Below are 25261 nucleotides of genomic sequence, written 5' to 3'. Positions count from 1 at the left end.
TTACTTGACCATACCCCAGTTGTGGGGAAGCTGGTAAAGCAAGTATCAGCTATTTTTAGTTGATATATTGGGAGGTCGGCTCTTCTAAGAAAGGATGGGGGAGGAAAAGTGGTTGTTGATTAGTCTGCCACACATAGGATGAAGAATTGAGGATCTTTTCTGGAGTGTATTCCTATATTGTGTAAAGATATAGTATCTCTCAGGGAATGAAGATGTTAAATATTGTATTAGTGACTCTTTTGCTGTTGCAAGGAAATTAGTATTTTCCCACAAGTAATATGACACTTAATATAAAAATACTTTTGTATATTAGTAGCCTCAAATTGCAACAAAATTAGTAGCCTTTAGCTATTCAATTTAAAAAAAAAGCTCTGAATTAAGTTTCAGAGAATTAAATGTGGAAATTTAATTTTAATCTTTACAGGAAAGTGACATTCTATATATTATTCATATTCAGATGTATTTATATGCTTTGACTAAAAGTGTTCCATTTGATGGTTCATACTATCAAAACAGTGAGTGCATTTGAAGAATTTTATAAAACATTTCAGAGCATATTTATCTGATGTAAAGTATAGGTATGTCTGGTTCTAGGTATATATAGTAAACTTAGCTAACTCTGAAGCCTTTGGCTACAGATACCTAGATATAATAGCTAAAATATTTTTATTGCTTTTTAAGCTCTTAGCAGAGCTTATTTTAAACTCATAACTGCTAGAAACTATGGGTAAACTAAAAGCCAGAGCAATAGGTATATGAATATGAAGTGATACAGTGGAATTTGGAAAAAGGGGGCAGAGGTGTTGGAGTGTGGGTAAGTCCTTGGTAAGAACTTTGGTTTTAATTCTCACACAGGAACAGATTAGATTTTAGTTCTGTATGTTGTGGGGAGTTGGAACAGAAGCTCTTGTATAACATTTGAAACTTTGAAGGACTAAATCTGAAAGGTGGCTACTGCCCACTGGCTAAGGGAAACAGAGAAATTTGTCTTTGTCTGAAGGTCAAAGGAGGGCAGACAGGTATCCTGTGAAAAATTCAAAGCTTTTGACCTTGTACTGAGAAGGTTTGGAATTCAAATTGGTACTTTTTGTATAGTTTCATAGTCCCCAAGACAAGAAATTGACACAGAGACTGGTTCTAATAAGGGGGTTAGGTAAAGAGAAAATATTAACATTCCTTGCTTTCTTTTGAGCAATTCTCAGAATATAGGTAGCAAGGCATATATTTTTCCAGGCAAGAGATTAAAAGAGTCATATCTGGGGAATCTAACCAGCTTGAGGGGAAAGATAGGGATTCCAGGATTTCTCTCAGGGAACTGCCTGACCATATCACCCTGAGGAAAAGACCATGATCCACAGGCCCCACCTTAGAGCTTTCAGTTGGCAGGTTAAGCCAGAGCAGATAGGCAAGGATTCCCCAGACACTGAAAGAAAACATCTAATGTAAACACCAAAGACCAGAAAAAGCAACTTTGAAACAGTGATGATGAAAGGAAATAGGAATTAAAAAGCAAAATAAATAAGCAAGACACCCAAAACTATTATTAATATTCTCAAAGGGAATAGAGAAGATATTACATCCATGAAATAGGAAAAAGATACTATTTTAAAAGGAACATACAAAGAACATAAACGAACGTTATGATAGCAGAAATGAAAAAAAATCACTTGAAACCATGAAAATAAAGAAATCTCCCAGAAAGTAGAGCAAAATTATAAATTGAAAGTATGAGCGAAAATATAAGAAAATAGGAGGACCCATTCTATAGGTTCATTTTCGAAATAATAAGCATCCTAAAAAAAGGGAAAGAAAACAGAAAATGGAAAGACAATAATAATTTAAGAAAATTTCCCCAGAACAGAAATACATGAATTTCTAGGTGAAAAGGATTATCCAGGTGCCCAGCACAGTGGCTTCACAGCAAGACAGTATCTTCATGAAATTTCAGAACAGGTATGAGAGAGAAAAGATCCCACCTGTTTCCAAAGAGGAAAAATAAAATAGATTTCAGCGAAGGATCAGGAAGTAATATGGAGTAGTGCTTTTCACATTTCCGCAGAAGACAGTTTCCTACTCAAGAGTTCATTCCCAGACAAATTTTATCGATTAAAAGTAATATTAAAGGATTTTTCAGCCATAGGGACTTAAAAAATTATCTCCCGCAAACCTTCTTTTAGGATGCCACTGCTGAATGTGTTTCAGGAAAATAAGGAAGTGAATCAAGAATGGAAAGAAGGCTTGGAACTTGGAAATAGGAGATTCAAATCAAGGGAGAGGTGAAAAGAATCTCCAGGATAATGGTGAAGGGAAATCCCAAGGTTACAGCCGTGCGGTAGGCCTACTTTGGTGACCAGTCCCAATTTCAGCAGATCAAAAGACTGGGAGAGATTTCATCAGGAAAATAAAATTGATAGAATTCTGATTGTGTTTGAATTAACTAAGCAGCAATTTTATGAACTGGGCAAACAAGGATTGAATAACAAAAAAGTACATCGAAACTGAGCAAATTTAAAAAAAAGAAGACTAACTATAGTATTTAAAGACGTGTGCAGGAAAGGAAATGCAGTTGTGAATAGCTTTTACAAAGTGAAGGGAGTTTGAATTAAATACAAAATTTTAACAAAGCCTGGTTCTGGGCTGATGGCATTTCCTGGGACACCTGGAAGAAACAACATAACACCACTTGGGAGGGACATTTCCACACCTAAGCTACATTGAGATCTCACCAAAAAATAAAAATAAAGACAAGAAAACACCAAAACCAGCCACGTAATCAAACAAACATGCAAAACAAGCAAAAAGCACGGAACCAAAGTTCTGCTGAAGATGCGTTTATAATTAAAAATTATAAAATACATGATTTTTTTTTTTTTACTGAGAGATGAAATATATATATATTAAGTCAGTCATGCCTATAATGTTTGATATTTAAGGGACTTAGGTTGGTTATAATAGTAACATTTCTAATTGAGGCAAATTTTACTCATACAATTCTACACAATACACCATGGCAGCATTTTAAAGTTTTCTTTTAATGGATAAGTCTAATTTTATTTCTCACTGTGATATTTTGATTATTTTCACAGAGTAAAAGGAAATTTGAAAGAGAATGTAGAGAGGCAGAAAAGGCACAACAGAGTTATGAAAGATTGGATAATGATACTAATGCAACGAAGGCAGATGTTGAAAAGGTAAGTAATAATCCAAATTGACTTTGATATCAAAATATTACTTACATATCAAAAGTAGTTGCAGTATTGATATTGGTATTAGTTTCCCCAAGAGATATACTGCATCTAAATCTAATAAGATATACCAATATTCGCATAATTTAAATTATACATATTGGTCTGAGAAATTAATCAATATGTGTTAACTTATTTTATTGTAATGTCTTTACTGCATTCAAAATGTATAGGGAGATCCTAGCTGCTACTGGGAGTGAGCTTCTGTTCTATTCCAAAATAGTATAGAACAGTGGTCGGCAAACTGCGGCTTGCGAGCCACATGCGGCTCTTTGGCCCCTTGAGTGTGGCTCTTCCGCAAATTACCACAGCCTGGGTGATGTATTATTTTGAAAGGAAATAGGAATTAAAAGAAGTTTTGAAGAAGTGGCATTAGAAGAAGTTTAAGTTTAAAAAATTTGGCTCACAAAAGAAATTTCAATCATTGTACTGTTGATATTTGGCTCTGTTGACTATTGAATTTGCGGACCACTGGTATAGAAGGTGTGAGGATGGGGGTGTTCAAATGGGGGGTTACATAGTGTGCTTCCCCAACTTTACAGAGGGAAAACAGGATAAAGCTGTCAGATGTGATATTAGCTGTTTGTTTGTTTGTTTGTTTGTTTACTCACTCATTAATGTTGGAAAATGGAACTCTCTCTTGTCACTTACTAACTGATTCTGGGCCAGATATTCCTGTAACATAATAATTGGCAGGATCACCCCTGTAACTGCTGCTGCTTTTCCTTCTCCCCTGCTGTATGCTCTTTATCTTAGAACATTTGGCAAAAGTAATGCTGCTGAAATTGGGATTTTCAAATATAGATGAACCTTCCTTCACAGTTTTGTATACACAAAGGCCCATCATTGGAATATTTTCTTCTTACGATTCATAATTTCCTACAGGATCAGAACAAGAAAAAGTAGAAGGAAGAGAAGAATACAGTTGATCCTTGAACAACTCATTGTGAAAAATACACATATAACATTCAAATCCCCAGAATTTAACTATTGAGAGCCTGCTGTTACCAATAACATAAATAGTTGATTAATACATACTTTGTATGTTATATGTACTATAGATCAGTGGTCGCTAACCTTTCAGACCTTACGGACCACCAGTGGTCTGCGGACCACAGGTTGGCGACTGCTGCTATAGACTGTATTCTTATAATAAAGTAAGCTAGAGAAAAGAAAATGTTATTAAGAAAATCATTAGGAAGAGAAAATACATTTGCAGTATTTTTTTTTAAATTCACGTATAAGTGGAGCTGTGCAGTTCAAACCTGTGTTGTTCAAGGGCTGACTATAATTTATTTTCTGCCTTTAATTTTCTTTACATTAAAAAAAACCCTAAGATTATATAAATTCCAGGTTATAATTACCTTGAAGGTCTTCTGATATAACTTGTGATGTTTATATCTTGTCTACCCTATTTTTAATTAGTTCTACCCCTAATGATAGTCCCTGTCATTGAAAATAATGGTCTTCAGATAGTCTGTTAGATTTTTTTTCAACTTGAACACTTCGTTGTATTGACCCCACTTGTCTGACTGTTCAGTTTTAGTTGCCTTGAGGTACCAAAAAATATCAAATTTATTTTTTCTTGTAATAGCTTTCTAGATATTTATAGCAGATTCTCTACTCATAGGTGAATTGTTGTGTTTTTTCAACTATTCCACATGTGAAATAGCTTCAAGTTATCTTTCATTGTGACTGCTTTCCTTTGGATACTCTTGAATTCATAAATATCCCACTTAAGTATGTTAGCTCAAGGTGGATATAATAATCCAGGTATGGTCAGATCAGTCCTGAATTTGATTACCTCTTGGTTTTGAACACTAAATTTATGTTAATTGTAGCCTAACTGTATATCGACTTTTTGGGCAGTCACATTGTGTGGATTGACTCCTATTGAGTTTATGGTTAAATGAAATCCCCATGTCTTTTCATATATGGTGTGGTATGAGAATGTGTATCTCTCTGTACTGTTGGTATTTTAAATTCATATGTACATCTGAGTCAAATATTAGATTTGATCTACTGTTAAGATTTTTGGATCCTGATTTTGATCATCTATTTTACTTTTCCTTCTTAGCATCGTCATACACATAATGTGTTCCCATTACTTGATAAAAATGTGGACCACAACAGTTGTAAACAACACTATTTACTTATTTATTTTTTAAATGATTCTTTATTCATAAACTTGATGCAAGTTTATAAAATTTACTGTACATTGCCAAATCTGCAATGAAAAATAAACTCCAAATAAAAACACAAAGCATGCCAAATGTGCAGCTTAACACTATTTACATGGGAGACTCCTTGCTGGTTGACACTGACTTTTTAAGAACTCCTTGATTTATTTTCAAACACTGATTATCCTATATAATAAAAGGCTAATATGCAAATCAACCGTACAGCAGAACAACCGGTCGCTATGACGCGCACTGACCACCAGTGGGGAGACGCTCAACACAGGAGCTGCCCCCTGGTGGTCAGTGCACTCCCATAGGGGGAGCGCCACTCAGCCAGAAGCCCTGAGCCAAGCTTACAACTAGCAAGTGCAGCGGTGGTGGCGGGAGCCTCTTCTCCGCAGCAGTGCTAAGGATGTCCTACTGACGGCTTAGGCCTGCTTCCCAGGGGGAGTGGGCCTAAGCCGTCAGTAGGACATCCCCCGAGGGCTCCCGGACTGCAAGAGGGCACAGGCTGGGCTGAGGGAACGCCCCCCCTCAAGTGTATGAATTTCGTGCACCGGGCCTCTAGCTGAATACATAGTTTATGTACAAGGCACAGTTTGTATACTAGATAAATTAAGGAAACTCTTTAGCAGGACTCTCATTTAACTTATTTTTTTTCCCTTCATTTTGTCTATAGAGATATCTTCAAAGACTGGTCAACATCTTGAAATCTAGATATAACATGTCTAGTAGTTAACTTGTAGAATTTTAATGTTTATAGCTTCCTTTTTATTGCTCATTTGTTTGCAACTCCTTTAATTTGTAGAGAATTAGGAAAACTTTGAGGATTTGCTTTAGGAACTAGAGAGTAGAGCAATTCTGTTGTAAGTGAACAGGGAGGGAAGGAAACATAGTTTTTTAGCAATTACTGATAAAAGCTTAAAGAAAGAAATGGTGAAGAGGGAGCAGCTCAATTACTGATCTTTCCAAAGAAAAGGAACCTAGTTGCACAACAATGTGAACATATATAAACTTATGAACTGTACACTTAAAAATAATTAAGATGGTAAATTTTGTTATATATACGGTATATTTCACCACAATTAAAATAAAAATAAAAAATAAATGCAATAGTAAAAAGAGAAAGAAAGGAGAGACAATAAATGTGAAGTCCAGAATATACCAGGGGAGGCTTCAATTATTTTAGCTTTCTAGCCTTATATTCCTAAATACTTTGCTGCAACCTTTGCCCCCGGCTTTAGGGATCACAACCAGTGACTTGGAGCAAAAGGAGTTTCCCCTGACAACCATTATGAATAGGAAGTCATTTGGGGGGAGGGGAAAAATGGAAAGGAATGAATAAATGTGTGTACCTAGGGTCCCAGGTTGGAACTTTAAATGTATTTTTCTCTAGAAGTAATTTTGGCCATGGTGTTTAGTTTCCATAGTAGTTATTTATTGTAAGTTTTAAGTCCACTGTGGATTAAATGGTTTTTTTAAGTGGGCTTATCTGAGATCTTGGCTACCACATATTTCCACATAGGTCAATATGTTTCTGAGTTGAGAAGAACTAACTTGTGGACCTATTTATTGTTAGAGGTCAGGGTCTACGTTTGTAGAGACTGGAATTAGAGTAATGAAGTGTATTTACAATGTGCTTTACAATTTTCAAAACACTGTCATATAATATGATTTAGTCTTTGGAACACTGAAAAATTTTATTCAATTCTTATTTTGTTTTTAATCTATTTACAACAGTTGAAAAATTTGTTTAGATTCCCCTCTAATAAATCTGTAATTAATGATTTGTGTTAAGTTTGTAGTCTAACATTCTCACCACTGTAAATGATACTAAAGTGACCCATTAGAAAAACATTTCTACAAGAACTGAAAATGAACAAAACTATCTATACTAATAATAGGCTAGGTGGTCGTCACACCCTCGCATCATGTCCTAACGTCGTCACAAGATGGCCATCACAAGATGGCCATCACAAGATGGCCGTGTGCACAGCAGGGGCAGGGTCCGGTGTAGGAGGCAGGTCGCGGTAGGGGAGGGCAGTTGTGGGTGATCAGACTGGCAGGGTTGGGCTGTTGTGGGTGATCAGGCCGGCAGGGGAGGGCAGTTGTGGGTGATCAGGCCGGCAGGGGAGCAGTTAGGCATCAATCAGGCCGGCAGGGGAGCGGTTAGGGGTGATCAGGCTGGCTGGCAGAAGTAGTTAGGGGCAATCAGGCAGGCAGACAGGTGAGCGGTTAGGAGCCAGCGGTCCTGGATTATGTGAGGGATGTCCAACTGCCCTGTGGGATCGTGCCTAAACTGGCAGTCGGATGTCCCCCGAGGTGTCCCAGATTGGAGAGGGTGCAGGCCAGGCTGAGGGACACACCCCCCCCTCCGTGCATGAATTTCATGTACTGGGCCTCTAGTTTTCTAAATAAGCATTTCTTAAAGTGCCTGCAGTTTTGTATAGAGATGAAAATCATTGTTGACAATTACCTTATCCAAAATCACCTCCTTATCATTTTCATTTTATTGTGGTTCTGAGTTGGTTGTAAGTGTATCACATTTAAAGAAATGTTTTACTACTAACTTTTTAACTGTTTTAAATATTCCTGATGCTGTTTTTCTCTTCTGATTAAAAGCTTACTGTTTCAAGCCATAATGTTTTGAAATACTTATTTAAATTTTTTTAACAATCTCAATTCGGTAAGGGGAAACTTTATTTGAATGGATTATTGCAAGGGGGAGTACTCTTGCACTAGGAGAAAGGGAATATTGCCATAGGGAGACTGTTCTGGCTATAAGATCTGCAAACATCTCCTTAAATTTTAAATGATATCAGTAGAGAAAATCTAGTTTTAGTATAACTTTTACAAAACTGTGTTAGCTCTTAGTTCATTGGAATTGTATATTGTAATGTGCTCACCTAGAATTGGGATGTGGCTTTTGACACTGTACCAGAATCATTGGAATTAGTCCAGGTGGCAGTGATTTTGTTCTTGTGGTAATGATTTGGACCAATTTGCCTCTAGGCCAAACAGCAGTTGAATCTGCGGACGCATATGGCTGATGAAAATAAAAACGAATACGCTGCACAGCTACAAAACTTTAATGGAGAACAACACAAACATTTCTACGTAGTGATTCCTCAGATTTACAAGGTAAACTTTAAATATATGAAATTAATCTAGTTTTAGCACTGGAATAGTTACTCTTTAAATGTAAAACTTGAATTTCAAGCATCAATCAGAGTTTTTCTAGATTCATTAGTCATTAAGATTGGTGGTAAGAAATTATGATTATGGTTTTTAAAACTAAATGTATCCTAACTTTGAAATTACAAGTTTTCCTATATATTTATTATTAGTGTAATAAACAGTCCACTAAAACAATGATGTTTTCTAAATAAATTTTAATGCTGTATTATTAAGCATTATGACATAGGGGGAATTCATTTGGAATTGTGTATTGTAATCTGCTCACCTAGAATTGGTATGTAGCTTTGTGACACTGTCAGAATCATTGGCATTGGTCCACGCGTCAGAAATAAATCTTATAAAATGTGTTTGCTAGCCTGATTTTTGCCTGCTTGTCTTCCTAGCTGCCCGATCATAAATGTAATTTAGGCATGAGCTTGCCTATAAATCCCATCCATCATCACTTGATGATGGCAGTTGCCAAACAGCCTCAGGTAAAGACCACAGAATTTCCATGAAGGTTAAATTGTTACTTCCTATTCTAGAAAGAAGAGAAATTAGCGAAAAGGAATTTAGTGAAAGTGTTGAAAGAAGTTGGATCTTGGAGAGCAGAGCTTATGTGGGCAGAATGTCAGCTCAAATGTACTTTTTTCCTTTGTAAGACAAGTTAGAGGTACAAGCGAAGCATAGTGAGAGGAGGTGGACTAGAGTGGGTATCAGATTCCGGCCATTTAATCTCGGGTATCTGTCCTGCTACTCCTCACTCTGTGGTGCTTTTCTAGGCTTATTAGCCAAGCCTTTATGTTCTTAGGAGACCCTAACGTGGAGATCACCTGCTCTTTGTATTTTGGGACTTGGTCCTTTTGTTTAGACCTTGCTGTGGAGCAGTCTAGTCATTTTGTGACAGCGGGAACAGTTATTTTTGTGAAATTGCAGGTCTCAAAATAAATTCCCAGGCTTTAGCACGTAATTAAAGAGGAAAAGTTATATGAAGGCTATTGGAGTTTGGGGATTTGATCAGTGTAGCTGTTTCCTAGGAGAAAGAAAGGTCAATATTGACAAATAGGAAGTGCCAAAAATGTCTCTTAAGTTGTTTGGCTTCGTATGTGCCAGCATAATTCTTAGTGGCATGTGCCAATGAATTTTTGAATTGTGGGGATCCCTGATATGTACCTGTGGCTCTTTTCCCTCTTGTGCCTCCAACCCTCAGAGTGACAATATTCTGAGCTGTAGACTGTGAGATAGATCTGTGAACCTATTGGTATGCAGTCAACTGTCGATCCTTGGTCCAGCCAGATCTTACCAAAGTATTCTGAACTAACCTCCTAAGGGTTAGAAGTCTCAGACTTCTGTATGTCATAGCCTAATTTCTTAAAAAGGAAAAAAGATGCATCAAAATTTTGTCTTCAAATAAAACTTTCCCTGAAGTATTAACAGCATCTGAAGGAAAGAAAGGTAGAGGCAGTATGAATCAAGTATGAGAAAGGTGGGTAGGCTGTAGTGGTATCTTTAGACCAGCGGTCGCCAACCCGTGGTCCACAGACCACTGGTGGTCCTTGAGGTCCGAACGGTTGGCGACGGCTGCTTTAGATGGTTTGAAATTTCTTTTGCTATTTAACAGGCCTCAAGTTTTAAGTATTATAAGTCGATAGCACTTGTTAAAAGGCATTAAAAACAGTATAACTCTTATGGTAGAACTTCAATTTTTTTTTCTTTTTTGAGGAGGGCGGGCTGCTTCAGAATGAAGAAAAATGTTTTCCTTTTTTTATTTCTGATTATTAGCAACTCCAGGAAATGGATGAACGAAGGACTATTAAACTCAGTGAGTGTTACAGAGGATTTGCGGACTCAGAACGCAAAGTTATTCCTATCATTTCAAAATGTTTGGAAGGAATGGTTCTTGCAGCAAAATCAGTTGATGAAAGAAGAGTAAGTGCTATATAATTATATTTGAATAATGTATTTGGTTTAGGTGTGGGGTTTAAGTTAGTAAAATGAATTGGAAAAGGGGTGAAGAAATTGGTAGTACTTGATTCTAAATTATATCTGTAGAACAAAGTCTGGCAATAGATTGGACTCCAAGGACCATTATAAATACTAAAATTCAAATTGTTTCAGAGAGTTATAACCCTTCCCTCTCCTGCCCCCACTAATTTTTCAGTTATACTACAAGAGTGTAATTAAGCTGTGACCATGTTATAATACTATATTAAACTATTAGTTTACTTAAAGGTTGGAATAGGAAATGCTCACCGAGATCTAGAGTTGTAAGAGTTGCTTTTAACACAAGAGTTGGCACTTGAACTGGATTTGAAGTGTGGGTAGTGTATGGAATGGTGGCCCATGAAAAAGAAGAAGTAGGGCATTATGAGTAGAAGGAACAGCATAGTCCTGCTCCCCTTGAGGAAATATATCTAATCACATTATTTTTTGATTAAAGTCTAGCAGAGTATTGTACCTGGTAATTTCTCAGTAAATGTTGATTGAATGACCAAAAGGATAATTGGCAGAAACTGAAGATATGTACCACATAGTATTTTAGTCTTCACAGCAACTTGTATTATATTAGTGAGAATCCTTCCTGTAACAATTAGAATCCTGACTATAATTTTTAAAAGAGGATTTTTGGGTTTTTTAATTGGGAATTCAGAGGTACATTTGTATATTGGCAAGGCTGGATCCAAGTTACAAATATAGCAGAGGTCCCTCCTCTATCACTCTTCTTACCCTTTAGCAAATGATTGGTAAGGGTGGCATTAGTGACAAAATTAAGGTATCACTTAAGGATGACTTTTGACTACATGATAGGCAAAATGTACTATTAACAGAAATCCTATATAATAAAAGGCTGTTTTGCAAATTGTCCTCTCAACTGGGAGTTGGACCAGGAGTTTGGCCAGGGGGCGGGACTGGCCAACTGCCCATGGCTCCTCCCCCTGGTCAGCCCTGCCCCTAATCAGGTCCCCCCAACCCCGATTGGGGGCAGGGCAGGCCTGCCAACCACCTGCGGCCCCTCCCCCAGCCGGCCAGGCCTGATCAGCCTCGATCTGGGCAGGCTGGTTGGACTCCACCCGTGCACGAATTTGTGCACCAGGCCTCTAGTAGGGAATAAAAGAAGAGGTGGTTAGGGTGGGTAGGAGTTTATAGGATTAAAGTATTCTGTTTGAAAAAATGAGTTTCAGATGTCATTAGAATATTAGGATAGAGTATGTATGTCCAAAAATATAATATAATACTTATGCGAATTTTAAAATTTTAGTTAAATAGTATTGAACTTTATATTTTTAAAGTTGCTTTTTACGCTCAGTACTGTTTGTGAGATCTTTCTCCGTTGCTCTATTAATATTCCTGAATATGTATTTAATGTATTTTATTTATTCTTTCCCCATTGGATGAATGAAAGCTTTTCTACTTGTCTCATACTTTCTTTTATGATTAGATGCCCTTTTATCTGTTCCAAAGGTCAACTTCTTCATAGACATCCCAAAGCAAAAGGCCTTCTACCTTTGAAACTTCTTGTAATTTCTACTTGGGAATAACCTCTTCTATATTCCTTTGTTTCAGTTAGACCTTTCTTATCAGCTAACTAGTCCTCAGATGAATTTCAGTAGGGGAAAGCTATGGAATGAAAACATTCATGAATATTACAGATTAAGAAAGTGGTAATTTGTTTAGAAATTAGCATTGTTTTCTGTTGGGATTAAAATAGGGTTTATTGCAAAGTCACAGGAAGAAATTATTTACTTTAACCCTTAGATGCTTACTGTAGAATTATTTCTTTACATTTTTTATTTCTTTTTTCTTTAATGGATTAAAGTTTTGAAAGCTAATGTGGTATTTATGAACAAATGGAATGGTTTTTAAAACACGTTTCTTGTGTATAGGACTCTCAAATGGTAGTAGACTCCTTCAAGTCTGGATTTGAACCTCCAGGAGACTTTCCATTTGAAGATTACAGTCAGCATATTTATAGAACCATTTCTGATGGGACTATCAGTGCATCCAAACAGGAAAGTGGGAAGGTGGATGTCAAAACCACAGTAGGAAAGGCCAAGGGCAAGTTGTGGCTCTTTGGAAAGAAGCCAAAGGTAAAAGTCATAAAGTTTCTCTATGCTACTAATTTTGTTTTAGTGTGTCATTTAAATGAATGTAGGTATCGAATGGATAATGGTTTAGTATTAATAGAAAATAAACATGTTGAATGATTCAATTATTTTTCACTTATTAGAAACATAGTTTTATTCTTTAATAATAAAAATTATTTTTAGATTTAACATTTGACCACCACTTAATAATGAATAAAATAATTTGTTAAATGTCTCTTAAATTATAACCTTTTGAAATTTTATTTGTGTATAATTTCAATCAGAATTTTTAAGGAAACATTATGATCTAACTATATGAACACTAAAATTGCAATTCTCAGTTGGAATGAATGATTGACTACAGTAATAATAAGTATCAAATTAGGACTTCTAATAAAGTTTTTTAAATCATCCATGTGAATATTTAATGGGAAGGGCTCAACGTTTGTGGTTATTTGAAGTTTAAAAAAATCTCTAGTTTACTAAGAAAATCTCACTCTTCTTGTTGGAACCTGTCTTTTGATATGTTGTTTATTTTAGATAGATAAATCTAGCTCAGCAGGTGAGCAAATGGAATAGAGGAGAGTTTAGTCTTTCTTAACAATTTAGTGATTATAATAGTATATCAGTAGGAAAATAGATAGGTACTTTTAATCTATGTCTATATTTATTAAAGCATACATCATTATTTTAATACATTTTTATGATTTTGACATGAATGTAGATAAAATTATAATATACCTGTATATTTAAAATCACAATTATAGTTAGCTAAAGCTTTATTCATGCTTTTAATAATATTATCCAGTCAAGAAGTTGAGAGTTGAGACTTTGTCAGATCAGAGTAGCTAAAAGAGCTTAGATAAATAAGGAATACTGAGATTAAAAGAAAAATAAGGATGAAATAGAAATAGTCTGAGAAGAAAGCCACAAATGTAATGATTTTTTTTTTGCCTATTTGTGATAATAGTTACAGTTTTAACATTTTAATATTTTATTTTAGTAGACATTACGTATTATAGATAACTTTTACTGTCGCTGCTGCCTTTATTGCTGACAACTACTGGTTAAGTAAAGGTCGTACTAATATTCTAGAAATCAGAAGACAGTTTTAAAAATCTAGGTCACATTGCTCTAACATTATAATTTGCGTACTCTATATTTCTAATCTGTCAGTTTGTAAAAAATGATAAAATGAAATGGTACATTTTTAAAAGTAAATTTGACTTAAAATGATAGTTTTGGCAAAACTATGTTAACTTTCTTATAATATTTTTATAGAAAGCTTTATTTGAAATATATTTTGTGAAAAGTATGTTGCCAAAGATAGAATTTTCATTTAGAAAAAAACTATGCACATTTGGCTTATTGATTCCTTTCTTTATTTCCATATTAGCCACAGTCCCCACCCTTAACCCCTACTAGTTTATTCACATCCAGTACTCCTAATGGGTCCCAGTTTCTCACATTCTCCATTGAGCCCGTGCATTATTGTATGAATGAAATAAAAACAGGGAAGCCCAGAATTCCTTCTTTCAGAAGTCTCAAAAGAGGGGTAAGTTTAATAATGGGTTAAAATGCATGATGGCCTATTGTGTGTGTAGTGTGGCTTTTAATACTCTCCACCCTCATTATAAGGCTCTCTCTCCTATAAATATGTAGTTTAAACACCACAGAATTAAGTATAGCTGCCCTCAAGTTAAAAATAACTCCTCTTTATAACATTTGAAATGCTCAACCATAAAAGAATGGTATTATAAAGAGGGTGCTGGGTACAGTCATATTAGCTATTTTTTTGTTTATGTGAAATCATATGTCCACCATTGTCTTGTAATGTATTGACATTTTTAAGACTTTCAGTAATTTGTCACTGGAGTTATTCATGTAATAATTTGTCACTAATGATGACTTCTGCCAATTTATAAAGCATTATTTTGTTGACAAAAAAATCAAGTTCAATTTTAATTGCCCTACTTTTTGAAGCATAAAATACAATTTCTAATAGTTAAATAAAAAATAAAAGATAAACATGTTAAATATCAAGATTGTAGATAAAATTAAGATAATATATTAGAAGATAGCTTATAAATTGTAAAGCCTATAAAAATAGTAGATATTATTGAGTAATGTTTACATGAAATTTGCTTTCTTAAACTAAAAAAAAAATAAGGTTTTTTTTTCCCCCCAGAATTTTTTCTTTTTAAAAATTGGGCAGCCTTTGGCATTTACTTATAACTAAAGATGCTCTGCAAATGAGAAAATTTAGAATAGTAAAAAGCAAATATTAAACTGTTTCTTAGCAACAACCATTATACTGCTGATAAATAAATTAGTGTTATTCCATTTTATTAGACTACTTTTTCTTGTTTATCTTTGATTTTAAGGCTATGTTTATAATAGTCATAGCTCATAATTTATATACATTTATGAGATTTGTTTGCACATATGAAAACCAAAGATGTGATAACCCCCAGAGTCTGTGTCATATGAAGTCTAATCATTCATTAACAGTAATATACTGTAGTTGGGTTCCCTCTTGCTAGTGCTCTCTCTCTCCCCTCCCTATTTCCCTTTTCCTTTCTGCCTTTCTTCCTTTTCTCTCATTTCTTTCTTTTCTTCTCTTTCCTTCTCTGTTTCGCCTGTCTCTTTTTCTTACTTTTTGCAGCCCTTTCTGACTTCAAATTGCTTTAGTTCAGTTTCCGTTTTGGGGCAGTGTAGAACACAATAATTTAGGGCATGATCGCATTATTATCTACATTCCTCACAAAACAGTAATGATGTCAGTAATGCAGCAGAAATGTCTTAGTGTATTATGTCCCTTTTTAGACTTCACTTTTTCCTATAATGAAACCAACTTTTTTACATCTACCTTACCTAATTCTGTATGTGGGTGATATTACAGGTAATTAATGACATTTTGAAAAGTCCCTGTGAATGAGTGTGCATTATACCTATAGGCAATATGTAATAAGCAATGGAAATCATATTTGGGATTTCTGTTGCCTAAATTTGAGGGTAGAATTAATTCCTATTTTTCTTCTCTATGATAATTGAGACTACATTAAATATTGCCTAAATTTGAGGGTAGAATTAATTCCTATCTTCTATATGATGATTGAGATTACATTAAATATTGTTACATAAGTCATGAGAAATTACTATTTAGTAGCCATATTTTTGTGTAACCATTTATGTATCCTACAAATTGAGTCTACCAGGCCCAATTATAGTACACTACACAGTAGAGTCATGGAATATGAAGTAACTGTACTTCTATGAAAAGAAGTTTAGGCACTTAGTACTGTGAGCCCTAGAGAGAGAAGCTTAAATATGTGACATTCATTCTTATTGGAAAATTTTATGGTTAAATTTTATTACTATAGAACTTAGAAGAAGTATCTGCTTGGTCACTGTCTTAGTTCCACATATTGCTTTAATTTTAAATATAAGTATATTGGTTTTTAGGGGAGAGAGGAGGAAGGAAAGTTCAATTCAGCCTTGGTGTTGAGAAATTGCTTTCTTTTTGATTGGTTACATATATTTCAAAAGTAATCCATAGAGATGTTTTCCTTCTATTTCTCAAAATAGAAAAAAAAAAGAAACTTTAAGAAGCCACGTTTCGTGTTTTTACATGGATTTACATGTAAGTTCATTAAACTTACAAAGTAAGTCTTAAGGTTTGTTCCCCAGGTTTTTTAAAATATATTTTTTATTTATTTCAGAGAGGAAGGGAGAGGGAGAGATAGAAACATCAATGATGACAAAGAATCATTGATTGGCTTCCTCCTGCAGGACCCCTACTTGGGATGGAGCCCACAACCTGGGCATGTGCCCTGACGGGGTATGTAACCATCTCCTGGTTCATAGTTTGGCGCTCAAACCACTGAGGAACACCAGCCAGACTTCCCAATTTTATTGAGAAATAATTGCCATACATCACTATAAATTTAGGGTATGCAGCATGATGGTTTGACTAACATATATTGTGAAATGATAACCACAATAGGTTTAATTAAAATTTATCATCACATGTAAACACAATAAAAAGAAAGACAAAATGGTTTCTCCTTGTGATGACAACTCTTAGGATACACTCAACAATTTTCCTATATGTTTTATGGAAGAGAACTCACTACTCTTTAAACTAAATCACTTCTAGGCACTTTTTACATTTCCACTAAAATAGCCACGTAAATTTCCTAAAATAAATTAAATCCCCAGTTGTTTATATAAAAACAGAATATTTTTTAGTCATCATTTTTTCCAGTTTTGAGAAATAATTGATGTACATCACTGTATAAGTTTAAGATGTACAGAATGGTGGTTTGATCTACATATATTGTGAAATGATTAGTGTTAAGTTTTCTTAAAACTGATAAATTGTACCAATTCAAATTAGAAACTTGTGTTGAGCTATATTTGTTACATAATTTTTTCTAAATACCCACATTTTGGCTTTCTAAAAATTAATTTATTTTTCCTAAAGAAAACCTAGTTTACACAGTTTTTAGTATCTTTAAGGATATGAGAAATGTTATATTGGATCAGTGTTTTTTAATTTGACCATACGTGGACCTTTTCTGAGGGTCTATAATTTCCTTCAAAATCTAACCATTAATGGATATTTGTTGTACTCCTAAAGTTAACTACTTAATTTAGAAATGAATAATTTTTCTCTATATCTACTTCATTTGAGCTTACTAGGTACTCTTTTTTTGGAGGGTTTGCGGGTGGGGGGGAGGGGGTAGATTGATCTAGCAGTAGCAAGTCCATGTTTTCTGTCTTAAGTTATTTAGGATCTTATAAACTTCTAAAGTAATTTTTGTAAGCTTTTATCCAAAGTACAGTTCTCAGAATTTTTGTCTTTAAGTGAAATACATTTAGTAATATTAATTGCCTGATTTCCTTTTATAGCTCCCTTGTATATTTATTAATATATAGTGGGTATGTGAAATTTTCTAATTGTAAGTATATAATAATTACATGTGAGAGTGAGGTGTTTCTGTATAGAACATGAATTACTTTATATATTTCTAATATTTTTACAAAGAACTTGAGTTTTTTGTATCCCCAGAATTTGATTAGCTAAACATTGAAACATCTGATATTTCAGTATATAATTATGTTAATGTTTTTTTCTAAAACATTAATATAGAAACTGAAAAAATAATTTGCATCACTTAGAAATTTAGCTGGTGAAAATTATAAAAGATAAATCAAATATCATAGGTAGTTTGCTTCTTGTCCTGTATATAATTTTGTTTTAATAACATTTAAAGAAGAGCGTGAATATCTTTTAAAAATTTAAACCATTAAATCTCATCAGGAATTTTGTTACAAAGATGTTATGGTTTTATTCCCTGAAACTACTGACAGTCTAAAGAATGTTAAGCTTAATCTGGAAAGGTAATGAATAGCATATGTCATCTTTTCTTATCATTATAACCATTTATATATGACAAATTCATCAGAGATAAGGGGTAGATATTTTTGTCAGATATTTATTAAAATTCATAATTTTATGTGAAATTCTACCCGACATCCCCCAAACTGCTTTAAAATGTTATGATTTAGAAAACAGAGAATGATAAAAATTTTAGAGGCTGCTAACCAAATGCAATGAATATTAAGTTAACTTTGTAAAGCTCTCCTGTGTATTCTTGGTCACAGGGGTGTGTGTGTGTGTGTGTGTGTGCGTGCGCTTGCGTGAGCATACTTGTGTACCTGCACATGTGCATGCATCTCACGTGTTTAGTTGGGATGCTAGGTAGATGCAATGCCAGTTGCAGAACCCTGACAACCCACAGAATGTGCGTTTTATATACATGTGTAGTATATATAACTATATGGTAATACTCTGGCTATGTCATTTCATATTTTCAGAAAGACTAAATTTTAACCAATTTTCTAAAAATTCAAGTTATATTTTCAGTGTTGTTTTTCAAGCATGTAGATTTCAGAATAAAAACTAAAAAATAGAAGCTGTATCTTCAAAGCAAAATTCAGCCCATATACTTGTGTCTATTAGGAAATATGTATGGGGAACTTGAATCTAAGTGATTCATTTATTATTTTGGTAATAATGTGTTTTTAATGTGTCTGTACATTTTAAAAAGCACCTTAAAACTAAAGTAGGAATGTTACCCTCACCTAAAACCTACCCTACAGTATTTTAAACTATAAAAATTCAGAAAATGGTGTTTTGTTTAATACATTGGAAAGAGCATTCCATTTTTTAAATCCTTTATATAAGATTTCTTTTAAAATGGCTGTTAAATCTTTTATATTCAAATTTTCAAATATTAGTATTTTGAGAATGAAGAGCTAAATAAGTGAAATTCACTTATGTAAAAATTCTCCTTTAAAGAAGAAAACACATGATTACTGATAGAATGATTACCATTTACTTTTGAGTTTTAGTTGCATATACAAAATATCTGCCCATTATCATCATTGTATTTTGTTTTTTGTTTTTTTTTGCAGATAATTTACTTTCAAAAAATGTGCTTAAAATTGCTTTTCTGGCATAATTGTTTGGATTATGAAATGTACATGATTTATTTTAACATTGTAAAAAATATATATAGGTTATTGCATCTTCTATATTATGGTTTCATGTGAATAATTTGCCATTTCTTTCTGTTTTCCATTGAACTATTCAGTGGTCGGGGAAGATGGTAAGCCTTATGTGCTAATCTGTATACTGTGCCAACATTAAATAATATCAAATCATTATTTTGTTTAAAGTCAAAACAAATAATAAGGTACAGCTCCACATTTTCATCTTATATGTTTTTCTTTTTATAATTTAATCTATATAGAGTCCCACAAATGCCAGTACCTCTTGATATCATAAAAATTCAAAAATAATGTGGTTAACCTGTAATCAACTCATTAAGTTCTTGATTGTTATTGAGTGTAGTCCTTGTCATGTTATCATGTTACAGAGAATAAAATTATAGTTAAAGTAGTGGCCCGGTGCACGAATTTGTGCACATCGAAAGGAAATTAATTAGAAGAAATATTTTAATATCGCTCTTCACCCTTTTCTATAATGGAAGTGTCAACCAAATTCACGATCAACAATGACAGATGGAAACACAGGCATGTGATTGGCGCCAGCGAGAGTTTTATATGCTTTATATGTACCGTGCATGTGCGAGTCAAACTTAACCTTTTATAGATATAACTTGAATAAACTTGCTTAATTAGACCTGCTTTATGATTTAGCTAAACTTTTTCCAGCCCAGTGAAGCACCCCAACTTCACTTTCAGGTAATTGTCAGCAACAGAGCAGTAAATATCAACATGAAGCAGATTATTATTGTAGATCACGCAGGGAGAACAAAGGGTAAAATATTTAGCTGCAGCAGTGTTTGACTATATTCTGCGCAGTGAGGAAACCTGAAGGCATTTTCAAGGTCCACCATTTCTTTTCAGTCAAGTTTCTAAGCTTTCTAAATCTCCATTTTTCAGCTAATGAAAATAAAATAGGATTCCACTGAGTCTCCTATCTACTCTAGGACTTCTGTGAGGATCAAATGAGATGAGGCACGGGAAAATGCTTCACAGAAATTTTGTTACAGTGTGAAATGTTTCCACCTGGCTATGAAGCAAGTCGTGTTCCTGGGCTGAAGAAACAGCAAGGAGGCTGGTCGCTAGGGAGAGGAAACTGGGCGTTGCTATGTGATGTCATTACCTGGACAGATACTTAGCATATTAGCCTTTTATATATATAGATATTATTTTGAAAGTTACATGGTAGAAAAAAAGTTTGTTTTTATGGAAGGAAAAATAAATGATTTTCCTTAACACCCTTTTATAAATATTTTATTTTAACCCTCTCCTGAGGATATGTTAATTGATTTTTGTATATAAAGGAAGAGAGACATGGATTGCTTGCCTCCGGCTCATGCCCCAACCAGGGATGGAACCAGAAACTGAAGTATATGCCCTGACCAGGAATCAAACCTGCAATCTTTTGGTGTACGGGATGATGCTCCAGCCAACTGTGCCACTTGGCCAGGGCTTCCCTTTTAAACACCCTTTAAAAAAATAATATAAATTTGATTTTTTTCAGAGTTTATGATAGTTTATCATAAGAATCATTGGGTTTTCCAGAAAGTAAGAACGAAAGTTTTTCTACTAATTTAATATAGTCAGTGCTTTCTTCTGACAAATCACCTAAATATCGTGTGTGTGTGTGTGTGTGTGTGTGTGTGTGTGTGTGTGTGTGTGTGTGTGTTTCTTTGACAGAAAGAGAGAGAGATGTTCCTTTACACATTTATGTATTTCAGACAAATTAATGGAAGTACATTGTGAAAACCTAAGCCCAAAACTATTGGGTTCTTACATAGTTTCTCATTTTTAGAAAATAAACCGCTGTTTTTCAGACTCTTGCAATTCGGCCGTTTATGAATTCCCTTGTAGGAGAGTTGTTAAATGCATCAGAGGTTTTCTTTACATCCACAGGAAACAGAGTGGAGTTACTTTTCATATTCTATAGAAGGGTAGGTTATAATGTCAAAATGGGATATTACATATGCAAGTGTCTAGGATCTAATGTTAATAAATTTGAGAACAAGGTTTGATTAGGGATAAATGGAAATTTGGCAGATTTATAGTTAGTTTTGAGTTTATTATAATACTACCAAATAAATCACATTGGAATACATTTACTCACTTTATTAAATAGTTTTTCAAAATTTTAATACATATTTAAAAATATAAATTAGAAAGTTTTATCTTTGGTACATATATAATAGTTTTCAAAACCTGTACCATAAATTAGATTAAATGTGACAACATATAATGATAATTGGCCACTAAATTTCAAGGATAGGAAATTTTGCCATTTATTCATTTAGGCAAATTTGATTGATTTGACAGATCCTTATGTATGGTGACTGGTAGATTAAAAAACAACAGCTACTTAGACAAAATGTCCTACTTCTTTTTAGGCAAGTTTGTTGAATGTCCATAATGTGAAGGCCATTTGGGAAAATTCTAGAGATTCTGTTATTAATTAAATGTTACATTTGATCAGGGCTCATCCTAAAATTGAGTGTTTTCATTTTTCTTAAAGTAAGGGAAGCATTCTTATAATGGTGAAATAAAGCTTTTTAGCTTATGTTATAGGCACAAATGGTCCACAGAACAAGGATGCATTTATTTTGGGAGCTCCCTTCAGCAACACTTTAAAAACTGAATTTGTGTATTCTTAAAATAACCATTTTAAAAGAAGAATGAGATAGGTGTCATCAGTTTTTGGAGGATATAAAAACCATGTAAATATGGGTTTATATCAGATGGAATCAGTAGTTGCTAATATTTGCTCCATTGTATAATCTCTAATAAAATAACTAAAGTAACTAATATGATTAATATTTAAGAGATGAGTGATGTCATTTTAATCAAATTTACATCTAAATACTAGCACTTTTCTTAAATTATATAATTTTTTTAAATAACAAAGCATTAAGAAATTGTCAAGCATCAAGCTTACTTCCAAAAGAAGGATTATATCTCTCTTTGGATTATATCATTCTTTCAGGAACAACTGAGGTGTATTATTTGGTTGTATGAAAGGATAATTGGAAAAGACTCCTTATTGGAATATAATCTCTACTTACATTTCACTTAGTGGATCTTTTTTTTAATTGCCAAGTATGTTTTGGTTCTAAAGAACAGATTGGTTTACAAGTGTAATCATTCAAAGATCATATGCATTAATTAGAGTGTCTTTATGAGGTAAGTTGCTTACTTAATTCAGTTATACAAACTTCATATTTTCAGTCGGAACATTTGTAATATTCTGACTGGGATGTGTTGATATGTTATATATAAAACATTAATATATATAGATGAGAAATGTTACGTGTTTCCATTTGTTGTTGTTGCTGTAAGAAGATCCGTATGTATTTATTTTAACTCTGCCAAGACCTGGGAATAATGTGATACTGGTCATTACCTAATATCTTTATCTGGTGTGATTTTTACCATCCTGTTTCATGATTTTATAAACTGACTGGAATTTGAGCCCTTTTGTTAATACAGTTGTTTTAATTAACACACATATCTATGTAGATTTCTTTTTCTTAAAAGGGATTGTTCGGGGCTAATTAGAAATTAAACTTAAAAATGGATATTCTTATTTTATAACGGGTATATGTGAAAAATAAAATTTCTTGGAAATGCCTTTTATCCTCATTTGGATTCTCTTTTCAGGGCACAGCACTAGAAGATTTCAGCCATCTGCCACCAGAACAGAGACGTAAAAAACTGCAGCAGCGCATTGACGAACTTAACAGAGAACTACAAAAAGAATCAGATCAGAAGTATTTTTCCATTAAGTTCTCTCTACCATTATTATTCCTTTCAGGGTCTATTTTGAATGATGTGTTTAAGTGTGATGTATAAAAAGTTTAAAAATCATTCATCCTAGTTGAAATATCTTTTGAGGGGAAAAAACACTCTGAAGTGTTGGAAAATTTTATGGTTGCTATGTCACAAGTAAAAATGAAATGTTAGAGTTTCTGGGGTTGCAGATTACGTATTGGAGCTAATAGTATATGTTTATGCCTTCCAAAAATTTACAAAATCACTTGATCATTATCAAGAGTAGTTTCACCAACAATAACTACCTCTTATGCTTGGATAAATTTCATTTTGATTTGGTATATAAATTGAGTTCAATAGAAACCTGAAGCTATAATTATTTCTTTTGCAGCAAAATACATTGGTAAACAGTACTTCATTACTATGGCTTCAGATTCATTCACTCAATGCTTTATTATTCTCCCAATTTTATAATATTCCTGTATTTCAGTTTTGTTTTAATAAACATAGAGAGCTATGATGAGTAAAGGATTGTTACAGTGAATTGGTGACTTATTATCTGCTTTTACACTGAAGATAAAATTGGAGCTTAAGGCGCTAGCTCCGTGGTCGGCAAACTGCGGCTCGCGAGCCACATGCGGCTCTTTGGCCCCTTGAGTGTGGCTCTTCCACAAAATACCACGGCCTGGGCGAGTCTTATTTTGAAGAAGTGGCGTTAGAAGAAGTTTAAGTTTAAAAAATGTGGCTCTCAAAAGAAATTTCAGTCGTTGTACTGTTGATATTTGGCTCTGTTGACTAATGAGTTTGCTGACCACTGCCCTAGCTGATTTGGCTCAGTGGCTAGAGCATTGGCCTGCGAACTGGAGGGTCCCGGGTTTGATTCCAGTCAAGGGCACATGCCTGGGTTGTGGGCTTGATCCCCAATGGGGGGCGTGCAGGAGGCAGCTAATCAATGATTCTCTTTCATCATTGATGTTTCGATCTCTCTCTTCCTCTCCCTTCCTTTCTGAAATCAAAAATATTTTTTTAAAAATTGGAGCTTAAGGTGTCTGGCATTAGTGATTAAAGGGATTGCTAAGAATTACACATCAGATATAATTGTCTGTTTAATCATGAATGAAACACGGCATTATAATCAGTTCCCGTCATCTGTGGCAGTTAGGCTCTGTGACGTCACTGTGAACACTGAAAATACAGGGCTCCAGCTATTAGCCTCTGTCACAACGTTTGTATCAACTGATCTAGACATAACCTTGTTTTATGTTTTCCTTAAAGACACGTTTTATTGTGTGTGTTTTTCTTTATTGATTAAGGTATTACATATGTGCCCTTATCTCCCCATCTCCCCCTCACCCTCACTCATGCTCTCACCCCCCTGGTGTCTGTGTCCATTGGTTAGGCTTATATACATGCATACAAGTCCTTTGGTTGATCTTTCCCCCTTACCCCCACCCTCCCCTACCTTCCCTCTGAGGTTTGAGGTTTGACGGTCTGATCAATGCTTCTCTGTCTCTGGATCTGTTTTTGTTCATCAGTTTATGTTGCTCATTATATTCCATAAATGAGTGAGATCATGTGATATTTATCTTTCTCTGACTGGCTTATTTTGCTTAGCATAATGCTCTCCAGTTCCATCCATGCTGTTGCAAATGGTAAACATTCCTTCTTTTTTTTACCACAGCGTAGTATTCCATTGTGTAGATGTACCACAGTTTTTTAATCCACTCATCTGCTGATGGGCACTTAGGCTGTTTCCAAATCTTAGCTATTGTAAATTGTGCTGCCATGAACACAGGGGTACATATATGCTTTCTGATTGGTGTTTCTGGTTTTTTGGGATATATTCCTAGAAGTGGGATCACTGGGTCAAATGGGAGTTCCATTTTTAGTTTTTTGAGGAAACTCCATACTGTCTTCCACAGTGGCTGCACCATTCCCACCAGCAGTGCACGAGGGTTCCTTTTTCTCGGCATCCTCGCCAGCACTTGTTTGTTGATTTGTTGATGATAGCCATTCTGACAGGTGTGAGATGGTACCGCATTGTCATTTTGATTTGCATCTCTCGGATGATTAGTGACTTTGAGCATGTTTTCATATGTCTCTTGGCCTATGTCTTCTTTTGAAAAGTATCTATTTAGGTCCTTTGCCCATTCCCCCCCCCCCTCAGGTTTATGTGTTTGTTTTTAAAAAATATATATTTTATTGATTTTTTACAGAGAAGAAGTGAGAGGGATAG

General features: G+C 34.3%; 1 protein-coding gene across 3 annotated transcripts in view; it reads left to right on the top strand.

The window, feature by feature from the left end:
- FNBP1L (formin binding protein 1 like) overlaps positions 1-25261 on the top strand; it is a 123432-nt gene that overhangs the window by 85131 nt on the left and 13040 nt on the right. For 2 of the 3 annotated variants that reach the window (XM_079776997.1, XM_079776998.1), the window contains exons 6-10: positions 3087-3191; positions 8438-8566; positions 10385-10531; positions 12487-12690; positions 22915-23024. In XM_079776997.1, the coding sequence (XP_079633123.1) occupies positions 3087-3191; positions 8438-8566; positions 10385-10531; positions 12487-12690; positions 22915-23024 (695 nt within the window). Of the gene's footprint in view, positions 1-3086; positions 3192-8437; positions 8567-10384; positions 10532-12486; positions 12691-14083; positions 14243-19349; positions 19365-22914; positions 23025-25261 lie in introns of all 3 variants that reach the window. The other variant, XM_079776999.1, reaches the window with a different exon arrangement.

This window comes from Cnephaeus nilssonii (genome assembly GCF_951640355.1).
Source record: "Cnephaeus nilssonii genome assembly, chromosome: 7".
Lineage (NCBI taxonomy): Eukaryota > Metazoa > Chordata > Mammalia > Chiroptera > Vespertilionidae > Cnephaeus > Cnephaeus nilssonii.
The sequence above is the reverse complement of the archived record's forward strand: the minus strand, read 5'-3'. Positions and strand labels throughout refer to the sequence as shown.